This window comes from Gouania willdenowi, chromosome 11 (genome assembly GCF_900634775.1).
Source record: "Gouania willdenowi chromosome 11, fGouWil2.1, whole genome shotgun sequence".
Lineage (NCBI taxonomy): Eukaryota > Metazoa > Chordata > Actinopteri > Blenniiformes > Gobiesocidae > Gouania > Gouania willdenowi.
In genome coordinates this window covers 31,386,148-31,398,561 of record NC_041054.1, presented here as the reverse complement: position 1 = coordinate 31,398,561, position 12,414 = coordinate 31,386,148, and the positions used below count along the sequence as shown (strand labels likewise).

Sequence of the window (12,414 nt, the reverse complement as noted above, 5' to 3'; positions counted from 1 at the left end):
CTGAAACCATATTCTGAAAGATTGGACTCTCTACTTCTATTAGAAATATGTTGTTTCTAACATGTTTTGTTCTTCCATAATGAGCAGGTGAATTTAAGTGTTTCACACAAAACGCCAGTTTCTGAGCAACAAGAAGAAAAAAACAGCCTTTTTCTAAAAAAACCTGTCAGTGACTGAAACTATTTTTTGCTTTAGTGAGACCTCGACATTGGTTTCCTTCTATAAAACTACATAAACAACACTGAGACTGGGCTTTTGATGGCAAAATTATTATTATGCTATGTGGTTCAGAGTGAATGTTTCATTACCGTGTTTTGGCCTTCCTCCAAGTCTCTCCCTCCCCTCAGTCTCCACACACGTCACTTCCTCCTCCTCCCAACATGCCCAGTTGACCCTCTTGGCCTGAATTGCTTCTCTCAAGATCGCAACACTCTCAATAGTGTACTTGGTTCCACAAATGCTCTGCTCGAGTGTGAGCTGCTGGGAGCTTCACAATCTTCCCTCGTAGCGCCCTTTTCTGCCTTGTCCTCCTCCCTCCCCAGCGATGGTGATAATCATGGCTAATCTCTTATCCAAAGGTTTACTGCTGCCATCTACATGGCACCAGTTGGTTACTACACCATAGTACAAGGCTGATATTCATGGGAGAACTCTGCCACATTGTCTCCTAGCAACCCCCGTTGACAAACACAATTGATGTACATTTGCGTCATTGGCAGCGAGCTTTTGGATTTGAAATGACGTATATTTACGTCAATGGTGGTGAGTGAGATAAAGAGTAACTAAACCCCAAACCCACTTTTTTCTGCTGAATACTTATGTATTTTTGTATTAAGTAGTGGTGTATATTAATTATAGTTCCACTCCTCACATTTTAGCAAAAGTATTTTAATTTAGCATATTTAGTTGTAAAATGTCAAGAGTTACTGCCCTCTAAGGGTTGAATGCTGCTATTACAATTGATATTTGTAATAGCAATGGCACTACAGGGGGTACGTGAGAGAGAGAGAAGAATAAAAAAAATGGGGTTTTATAATGTTTAATTTTTTGTTCAAAATGATAATCATACTTAATATTACCAGCAACTCACAAATCAGAATTCCTTTATTAATCCCAGGGGGAAATTGCTTAAAAACAAAAACACCAAATAAGAAAAAATGTACTGAATAATAAAAGAACAGACAACCAACAAAAAAATACATAAAACAACAACAAATACACACTAAATAAGAGTAAAACACACAAGATTGCTACAAATTACACAAACATAACAGAGAAACATACAAAACGACACAAGAAACAACCAAACAACACAAAAAACACACTGAAAGAGAATAATTTAAATGATATCAACAACACACAAAAACCAAATACACAAAATTATAGAAATTATCTTGATTTGAACATGAACTGGAAATACAAATATCATTCTCCTGGTCCCACATCAGGAGGGAGATGACCATATATGATAAAAACTATAGAAATAAATCTATCCAGGAGGCACAAAATACTGTTTCGTTCACTTATTTACAAAATGAGATTCTTTAAAATGTGTGTTATCACTAATTTATTCATCATTATGATCTATAGATATTTTTACACAGAATTCTGAGCTAAATGTGGTAGTTGGACATAAGGGTGGACGTGTGTATCCACGTCTGTCTCTGCGCACAGCACTGACCGGCTTCCTGAGTGGGCATGTCTTACTGTTAAAGGAGCTACGCCAATAATCAAAACATTTTTTTTGTTTCCCCCTAGTGGCAGCTCAGCAGAAAGCAGGGGTTTAGTTATTCTTTAAACAGTAACTCCCGCGGTTTCAGTTTAATTAGTAAGATAATAATGAAGGCTATAGCAGTAACTTAAAAAGGTTGGAAATGTTGAGGTTTCAACATGAAACATTTTATTTCTCCTACTTTCTGCAATTGTTTCATTTTCATTAATGGTCCAGTTTTATGCTATTTTTCACCCATCTCCATTTCTTCTAAGAACCCCAACAACATTAGCAACAGTATTTGTGCTTTATTTCCTCAAACTTTTCTTTTGCTATTTACACAGTCTTGTTTTCATCCAAAAAACTGCACATTAGGGTAAAACACGTTGATATTTAAGAGGCTATTGTGATTGTGAGTCAGAAAAACATTGTTTCAGGGTGTGTGTTTATCACAGCAGCAGCGGAGTCAGTCAGCTGTTTCAGCTGTTTCAAACACTCACCAGAGCTGCTACGTTGCTTTCTTATCATCCGCACATATTCTAACCACATGAATAGTCCATATAAGATGATAGTCCATTGTTGTGTCCAACCGCTGCGTCACATTGGGTCAAAAACATGTCAGATCAAGTCAAAGGTGATACGAGGCGATATAACAGCAACTAAAAATTAAACTGATTGTGAGCGCTCATACTGCGCTTTGGATTATCAATACACTGGATTACCTATATGATGGATTATCAATACACTGGATTATCTATATGATGGATTATCTACATACTCAATGATCTACAGTATATAGTGAATGTAAACATATTATCAGTGGATAAAGGGACTAGTGGATAAGGGAGCAGGCTTGTAATGGTAGGCTCACTGGTTCTAATCTCCCTGGTCCATCACTGTGAGATGTTGATCAGTCCCTCATATGAACCCTAACCCCTCCCTGGGTGCTACACCATGCCTGTCCACTGCTCCTCAGGGAGGGGTTAAATACAGAGAACACATTTCATGTATGTAGCTTTACATATATCACAATAAAGTATAATATATATTCTATATTAAACCAAAGTGTTTGTTTTAGCTGAGGTAGTTTGAGAGGGAGGAGCTCACATTCTCATAGAGTAGGAGGAGCCAGGATTGTCAGGAGGAGAAGTTTCCGCGATGTGACATCATGTGGCAAGAAAAAACTAACTGTCCCATTTGGAGCTGACTTTATACAAAATGTGTAGTAACAAGGGAAGGATTAAACAGAACTTTTTCATCTTTGTCCCTCTGAACGAGGCTAAAGATATATATCACTGTTTTTCATTGTACCTCCCCTTTAAAAAGATATTTAATGTTTTGTTTGTTAAGGGTCCTCATTCGTCAAACTCCAGTCCAACCAGTACAGAACCAAGAGACAGGTGAACACATCACTGCTTGTTTTCAAACAGAATGTGAAATAAATATGAATCCTAATCTGGTCCTGGTCCTGCTTCTTGTCCTGATGTGCAGTTCTGCAGAGAGAAGGTCTCGCATGCTCTTCATGCACCAGTGGAGTCAGGTGGGCCACAGTAAGAAGAGGATCAGTAAGGATGAGCTGGAAAAATGGGCGGAGTCTCTGGATTCTCTACTGGCCAGTCAGAGTAAGTACTTTGATATTCTCTGGTTTAGTGATGGACTAGGTCTGAATGGTTTAGTATTTTATTTATTCGTTTATTTGATATGGACATAACAACTGCATTGGACAAACCAGATACATCGTTTTCAGTGTTATAGCAAAACTGCTAATTTGCAACACCTGTCCATAGGAGGCAACACATTTCACAATACACAATGCAATACAATACACATTACACTATTTCAAAGGTAAACAATACACATCAGGATACATTTCATAAAGCGTTACCATGTGAGCAGCTTTGACTTGACTTCAGCCATTGTTTCAGACCTCTGTAAAACCTGTTCATGTCAGTCAGCAGTTTTAAATCAGTGGGCAGAGAGTTCCACAGGCTGGATCCATTAAAAGAGAAACTGGACTGTCCAAAAGATTTTGTAAATTTTGGGAGAACACAGTTCCCACTGACCGAGGCTCTGGTGTTGGGTCTACAGGAGTCCTGACGCCGAACAATGAGAGCTGAGAACAGCTGCGACACATGACTGTTCAAACATTTAAAGACCAATTTCAGAGTACTAAAATTTATAAAGTTTTCGAAAGTAAAAAGATTATGTCTATGAATGATGTCACAGTGATGCCATCTCATAGGTTTTCTATCAAATACCTTGACTGCCTGTTTGTACAATGAAACAACTGGCTTGAGTGTGAATGGTTTAGTAGTGACTAGGTCTGAATGGTTTAGTAGTGACTAGGTCTGAATGGTTTAGTGATGGACTAGGTCTGAATGGTTTAGTGATGGACTAGGTCTGAATGGTTTAGTAGTGACTGGGTCTGAATGGTTTAGTGATGGACTAGGTCTGAATGGTTTAGTAGTGACTGGGTCTGAAAAGTGGGTTGTGATTTAATGACCGTGCTAAAATGTGGATCCCAGGGTGAGACCAGATGAGAGCCCCTGTTCTAAATCAACCTCTATCTGCAGACCTTACACACTTTATTTAATAAGCACCTAATACTTTACATGCTCTGCACCTGCAATGCCAACAAAATTAAGTTGTCATACTTTTCATCAAGAAAAACATACAGTTTAATCTGTGAAACTAAACGAGGAGAGTAAACATTAAGAGTTGTCACGGCAAATTTGCAGTTGACCTCATTTGGAAACATGATTTGTGCTCTGATTGAATGATGAAGTCCAGTCAAAGCCTGATGATTTTATGAAAAAGGATTTATTATAAACTAAATGGAAAAGAGTACAAAAAAAGGTGTTTCATCCTGTAGGAAGGGCAAGCAGCCAGCAACTAACTGGAAAGTTCCACATCTTAAACTTTATACAGATAGAGAAAAGTCCCACCCTGATGAGAGGAAAAGGAGGGGGTCAGATGCCCCAACAGTGGAGACGTTGGAGCAATAATATCTGTCTTGATTGTGAGTGTGAGTGTGAGTGTGAGTGTGAGAGTGAGAGAGTGAGTATCTGCATGTGAGTTGGATTTTGGCCTTGGTCAGATGCAGCTCATCTGTGTACGTAGATGAAAGAATGTGAGTCGGCCATCTAAACCCTGTGAAAGGCATAAAACAAGAATCACATCTTATTATACGTAGGCACTGTTAACAGAGCTCTGTTTATCAGAGCTTTTGTATGAGACCTTTAGTTGAGACTGTTTGTGCTGGCACTGTGAATACAGCACAGTCTGTCTGTACTGCGGGTAATCTATACTATAATTCAAGGGAGGTCTGTGTGTGTGTGCGTGTGGAGCAAATATCTCCCGGACACGATACCAGTTCGACCTGAAACTCGCTCGACGGGTTCCAAATGCCCTGAGTGTGTGTATCTGTTATTTTGGAGTAATTTGGTCATTTCAAAATGCTTATTTTAATTTTATTTCACTTCTGGACGGCCCCGAAATGAAACCTATTCAGCTTTTGACCTCAGGGTGTGAGGGGGCGCTAGCGCACCATCTATATCTATTTCACTGCACAGCTCACTTCTGATGCGTGCATGAGCTCCCGTGGACTTTTCTTTTCTCTGTTCTTCATTTGGTGATGACATTTCGAAACGTTTATTTTCATGTTAGTTTGACCGTTCGCTATTCAGACCAGACAGACCTCACCCGGAAGTTGTATAACGGACCACCGTTTAGTCCGGTTACAGTCTGTGTCACGACACACATCCGTAGCGTGGTCGTGAGCTCCCGTGGACTTCACTTTTGAGGAAACATACTTTTTACTGTTTCATATTTGGTGATAATGTTTCAAAACCTTTATTTTCATGTTAGTTTGATTGTTCGCTAATTAGACCGGACAGAGCTCACCCGGAAGTTATTGACGGCAATGGCTGCTGTGTTGAAAGCTGCACTTTTTTTCGCGGCGCATGTGTGTGAGAGAGAACGGAGGAGATTAGAGTCTCAGGTAGAGAGTCTGTCTCTCTCTCGCTCTCTCTCACACACACACACACACACATATCGATCAGTTGAGCTTCACTATCGATCACCGTCTCCATGACATGCGTGCAGGTATGGGAGTGTTGAGTGAATAACGGACCACCATTTAGTCCGGTTACAGTCTGTGTTACGACACCCGTCCATAGGGTGGTATTGACTGTAGTGTTACAGTCAGATCTAAGTGTTTACATGTTACATAGTGAAGGTCACCTGATTACTGCATCTTCACTCACATCACACCTGCCACTACATCTAACTACTGACAATAGAGAAGTTTAGTGAAAGTTAGACAGGTACACGTGGATGGACTGGTGCGTATGAATTTAGAATGGATTTTCCCCCCCCAACACACACCAAACAACAAAAATATGAAAATGACTCAAAATACACAAAACTAAATATTTAAACAAAAAATAAACAAAAGGCAACAGAAATTCAAAAAACTACACTAAAAAAGGATACAAAATGCCTCCAGAATCACACTACAAATGCAACAAAAAACAATAATTATACAAAAAATATGCACAAATGACGTAAAACAAAAAACTAAACAATATTTATACAGGAAGTACACAAAACAACAACAGAAATGCACAAAAATATACAAAAGGCTCCAAAAACACACAAAATGACTCCAAAAAACATATATTACAGAAAAATACACCAAAAAACAACACAAATATGAAAATGACTCAGTATACACAAAACTAAATATTTATACAAAAAATACACTAAAATGACAACAGAAATACACAAAACTACATTAAAAAAAAACAACAAAAAAAACACACTAAATGACTACAGAATAACGCTACAATGGCAACAGCAAAAAATAATTAAAACAAAAAATATAAAAATGAGTAAAAAAAATCAACACATTCATCATACGCATGTCTCATAGAATTAAACCAGAGAAATTGCACACGTTATTTTACTTTGCACCTGCAAATATGCCCCTTAATAATGCTACAGAGTATGTTGTTATTATGCCCGTAATTGACAACTCTCCTTAAGCGCCCACTATATGAATGCATACTTCTGACGAGCACTGTACTAGTCTAATCAAACATGACTTGGCAAAGGACCAATGTCTCTGTTCAAAAGCACAACGATATAATGCAGTCATTGTGTATTAACACATGACAAATTGTACACATGAACACACATTTGATGATATGATGATTAATATAATTGCTGACACGGACGGAGAAGTGTGGAGTGTGACTACATGTCTTCCAAGATGAATGCATACAATTGAGAGACATGGAAATGTGAAAAAGCCAAACAAGTTTAACCAAATAAATAAATGTTATTTATTTATTTAATTTTATTTTTTTGCCATCTCTTATTTATGAAGGAGAAATCTTATTCTGTCCTTTATTTATTCTGACTAATGTTTACACTCCACACCTAATAACATAACCTAGTTATTTTTATAGAGCTGAATTTGTCAGTTCATTTATTTCATTATTTTCCCCCATAATTATTATTTGAGACATAATTTACTTAATTTTGAAGCTAAATTGGTGGCAAAACAAACAAAATTAAAGTTAAGTTGAGTCGAACAATCATATTGTCTTTTGCTCTCTGTATTTATCCCATTCGTAGGAGTGATGAGCCATAGCACGGTTTGGAGAGCTTCCTTAAATGCTCGGAAGTTGCTTAACTTTAAACTATCTCATTTATATCTATCAATTATTAAGAATTTCAGGAGGACCCTCTTTAAATCCAATGTTGAGAACACTTAGAAAATGGTTGGAGGGTTTTGAGGTATATTATTTTCCTATGATAAAATATAAATCAAATATCAGAGGGACGTTGGTCCTCTCCCTTCCCTTTTTACAAAAGAATACATTTGGATTCTAAAAACCATATGATAAATATCATTGGAAAATCATTTATCTGATCATTTTGGATGTGTCTCCGTTTTCCTCTCTCTTGTGTCCGCCTGCCTTTGTGCCCTCCAGCCTCCTCGACCTCCTCCTCCTCAGCCATAAAGGTCAAAGCCAGGGTCAACTGTACGCTCCCTTTGGAAATTTGAAGATTTGTCCCCACTTTCGCAGTTGGATTGGAAGTCTTTGTAGTCTCTGGAATAGATATTATCTTAGAACATCCACAATATGTCATATTGTCACGTGTCTATTTCACTCTATTTCCTCTTTGCTTCTCCGTTATAGTTATGGACAATACTTCCCTTTAATTCTCATCCTTCATCATAAGAAGCAGTGACCAGGCATGACGGCTGAAGGAGGCAGGATCGGAGTCGAAAAGGCGGTGGCATTTTCTGTTCGGAAACACTCAGAAACAGAAAGAGAGGAAAACATTAAGACTTAAATGAATCATGTAAAATATCCCTTTTCTTTTGTAGAATTTTGATTGGTCTCCTTCGAATATACAGCCAGCAACCTGTGTATATATAAGAAAAATAATAACAACAACGAAGACAAAGACGTAGACAAGTGTACACAACAAGAAGCATACACATACAGCAACAAAAACATAGACACTGAACATGAACAGTAAGGTCAGTCAAGGTCAAAGCGAGTCATTCCACTGAAAGTGGTATTATATATATATTAAAAAAATGTTTTGCTGCGCAGTGTCTAAGTAGAGTACATGCCTCATCTGAACCACCACCGGTGAGAGCCAGTCCACCTCTTCTCTCGTGGTCAATGAGCTCTTATTGGCCCCCATGCTTGGCAACCTTTTAGCGTTGATCAACTTTTCACTGGCCAGTGCTTCAGAACACCATCCGTATCAATAGCAAACACAAACTTTACCGTATTTAGACTAATTGTCTATTCCCGAGAGTCTTCGGAACGCCGTCCGGAACACAAACACAAACTTGACCGTACACAGGCTGAACGCCTAGTGCTCAGGAGTCATTCGGAACGCCGTCCAGAACAGACTACTCAATCAGAAAGTAAAATACTATCTAGGAACCTAGGGGGTTTGCCATATCTAAACGGGACCTCCCTCAAATCCGCTTACACAGGATTCCTACCTAATTGGAATTCGGGAGCGATTCTGTATGTTGACAAGGCCAGTCTCTAACAACCCTCACTCTAAGGGAACGTACAATATTAATATCGTAGACTGAGAAATTTGTTCAGAACAATATTCGGTTACCAAGCATGTATCAAATCAGGTGGACCGCTATCCCCCGGCAAGACAGTATGACACATGGTCAGCGAGTCAAGGATGGTGTCCGGGAGAGAGAAGCATTCCCCAGGAATTGTCCCGCCTATCAGAAAGGAAAGACCCCCAAAGAGTGGTTCCCCTCGCAAGGTCCATCCCTTTTTTGTACATTAAAACCAACCTTCTTGTTTGAAAAGTAATTGCCTATGTACTCATAGCAAATGATAGGACAGTTTTCTCAGGAAAAATTTGGTCCCCCCTGCTGTCCAGTGGCTTTGGGCCGGCAAGACAGTCCGACGCAGTAAGGAGGAGGCGCGCATAATGAAAACAAATAAATGTTGAACTAGGCTGCCTGTCGCAAGCAGCTTCAAAAGGGTAAGGTACAGATTGTTTACGAGGGTATCGGCAAAAAGAAAATGTGAACATGTAAATGGTTGAGGCTGCAGTCCTCAATCTTCATCTCAAATTTCCTGAAATTGAGTAAAAACAAAAAAGTAAAAGAAGAATCGTTCAGAAATAACAAAGGTATTGAAAAGGATAAAAACGTGCGAGCTCAAAAAAAATCATGGCCAATGAAAAAAATAAAAACTTCAGCTCCAAAAGCTGAGGCAGCACAACAGAGAGCTCTGTCTGCAACGGATGTAACCATATATTGCATTGTGGGGGTCCTCCCCTCAACAAGAAAAAAAGGAAAGAAAAGTAAACAACAACAAAAAAAAAAAACCCATTTGTAACTATTTTCCTCCCTTTTGTTTGTCTTTCTCATAAAGGCGAAAGCGGTATAAATAAATGAACAACATAATGAATAAAAGCAAAGATAAATGATGGGCACACATGGTCTCATGTGGCAAACAGAAGGGTTCTGTGTGGAGTTACGGTGGTCGGGTTTCTCTGTTTGTGTGTGACTGATTGTCCGTCTGCCCTGTTTCCTTTGAGCGCACATTCTTTTAAGGGTTTCTCAAAGCGTGTCAGAGAATAAATAAAAACAAGATAATCTTGCATATAGTCAGAAAACAGAGGGGTTAGTAGTGTCTGATTGATGGAGAAGCTTGTTGGCTATTCAGTAGTTGTCCCCCCCTCCACCAGAGTTCAAGGCGAAAGTGATATAGCACTACCACCAAAGGCTGTGGTGGACTTCATGTGAAGTTGGTATCCTCGTGGCTCGTGAATGGGTGCAATCGTCCACAGAAACAGTGTCTTTTTGGTGAAGGTGTTCCAGCAGACGTGTGAGACGTGTCTTTCAGGCAGTAATCGTGGCGTTCAACCGGCAACTCATTGGTGGGGGAGTGTCCAACCAGCTTCGACGCCCACAGGTTCTCAGTCTTTGATGATGGGGCAGGATGTGTTAATCCCAGCATTGGCATGCGGCCCATTCCATAGACGATGAAGAGTTGACTTGGGACTGAGCGAGTTATTTTGTTAGAGCATTGCTTTGCTGAATGGGAGAGTTGAGTCCTTTGATAGTCGATTTCCTTCTGAAGCTTGGTCCTTTGTATGATGTTGACATTTCATTAGCATAAGAGTTGGAGGTGATTTTATTCATTAAGAGTTTTCATTGAAGATGTCGTTGTATCTTCAAGGACAACCGCAAAGCCAACAGAAACGAACAATAAAATAAAATAAAAAATATATAATGATAACAGTAATAATAAAATAAAATGAAATACTGTAATCATCTGTGTGTGTTTGAGTGTGTGTTGCTCATACACATTTGAGAGTGGACCCCAGATATATCAAAAATGAAATTAAATGAAATAAATAAAAAATAAATAAATAAAATGAAAAAGAGAAAACAAAAATACAAATTAAAAATATATATAAATTTTAAAATAAAAATAGTGTGTGCGTGTGTGTGTGTGTGTGTGGGGCAATGGCTTAGCGCTATTCTGCAGGCAGAGGGCAAGGTGAGAAACCACAACGTTGTGGCACTAACGGTGTTAGTTTTGGGAATCTATGTATTAATAGCAGACCGAATTACAAGTATGTAGCGTCTTAATCACGTGACCTTTCACTAAACTGGCCAATGAGGGGCCTGGATAGAGTGTGTGTGTGTGTGTGTGTGTGTGTGTGTGTGTGTGTGTGTGTGTGTGTGTGTGTGTGTGTGTGTGTGTGTGTGTGTGTGTGTGTGTGTGTGTGTGTGTGTGTGTGTGTGTGTGTGTGTGTGTGTGTGTTCGGGTGCGCGTGTGTGTGTCGGGGGTCAACACACGTCATGACCGAGATGCACACATTGAAAACAGGGCTCAAAGTGCTGCTAATATCCGTACGTTCAGCTGAGAGAAGCCAAAACGCACAGAAGACAGCAGCTGATACATGTCCAAAATGAAAGCATTAAAGCCAATCAAACAACCAAAAGAGGAAATCTGATTTCATTCACACGTTTAAACAAAAATAATAAAAAACAAAGAATAAAAAAAGTCAAACTCCTAAAGCTTGCCGGTTTCATGATCTGAGTTCACATCATACTGAGATTGTATATGCGCATGCATATATTATTTGTTTATTGGATTATTCATATTTAAGAACTTATTTTCTATAAATAGTACTAACTTATCCAAAGTAATATCCCACTGATATCTTCATCACTGCCCTCCCCTGCCCTGTAGTCTTCACTACAGTTTATTGGATTAGGTTAGTGTTGGGTCTTTAATCTATTTTGATATCGGTACAGAGGTGAACTCGGTACATGGCACTAGGGTGTTTCAGAAACTTTGGTTGCTTGTCTATCCTATGGTCAGGACCGGAGCCCAAAGAAAAATATAGGGAACTTATAATATTAAAAAGTAAAGAACTTCAACCATTTGAGCCTTTCCCATGGCAGTTTCTTTCACTGGGTCAAAACACAGAACATCTGAAGGAGGAGAGAACCTCCAGAATGATGAAAATCAATACAATACTCGACCGGTTACCTGTCTATCAACACAGAGCAAATATATATATATATATATATATAGTATATATATATATATATATATATATATATAGATATATATATATATATATATATATATATATATATATAAAAAGGCAGCTTTACCTTATTAGTCTGAATTGGTGTTTGAGGATCAACCAATGGTTCGTGGTCCATTCTCTGTCCGGGAGGCAGACCACCGCGGGGAAGACTCGGAGCCCCATGCTCATGAAAACCTGGCTTTGGGGTTTTAAGCGCGTCCGCTCCCCGGTACCGGTCCGCGGCAGAAGCCCTCCAGAGCAGAAAATGGTCTCTGTTCGTGGTCGCCAATTTGTCACGGCAAATTTGCGGTTGACCTCATTTGGAGACATGATTTATGTTGTGGTTAAATGATGAAGTCCAGTCAAAGCTGATGATTTTATAAAAAAGGATTTATTATAAACTAATGAATGTGTGTGTGTGTGTGTGTGCGCGTGTGCGTGTGTGTCCTTCAGCAGAGACTGTTTGTTGCTGGCACTGTGAATACGGCACAATCTGTCTGTACTGCGGGTAATCTAATCTAACATGACTTGGCAAAGGACCAACGTCTCTGTTCAAAAGTACAACGATATAATGCAGTCATTGT

General features: G+C 39.1%; 1 protein-coding gene across 2 annotated transcripts in view; it reads left to right on the top strand.

Annotated features, from left to right (window-relative positions):
* The window catches only part of LOC114471929 (regulator of G-protein signaling 8), a 44,694-nt gene that overhangs the window by 14,987 nt on the left and 17,293 nt on the right, over window positions 1-12,414 (top strand). For both annotated transcript variants that reach the window (XM_028460925.1, XM_028460926.1), the window contains exons 3-4: window positions 3,062-3,111; window positions 3,203-3,333. In XM_028460925.1, coding sequence (XP_028316726.1) covers window positions 3,062-3,111; window positions 3,203-3,333 — 181 coding nt within the window. The remainder of the gene's footprint in view (window positions 1-3,061; window positions 3,112-3,202; window positions 3,334-12,414) is intronic.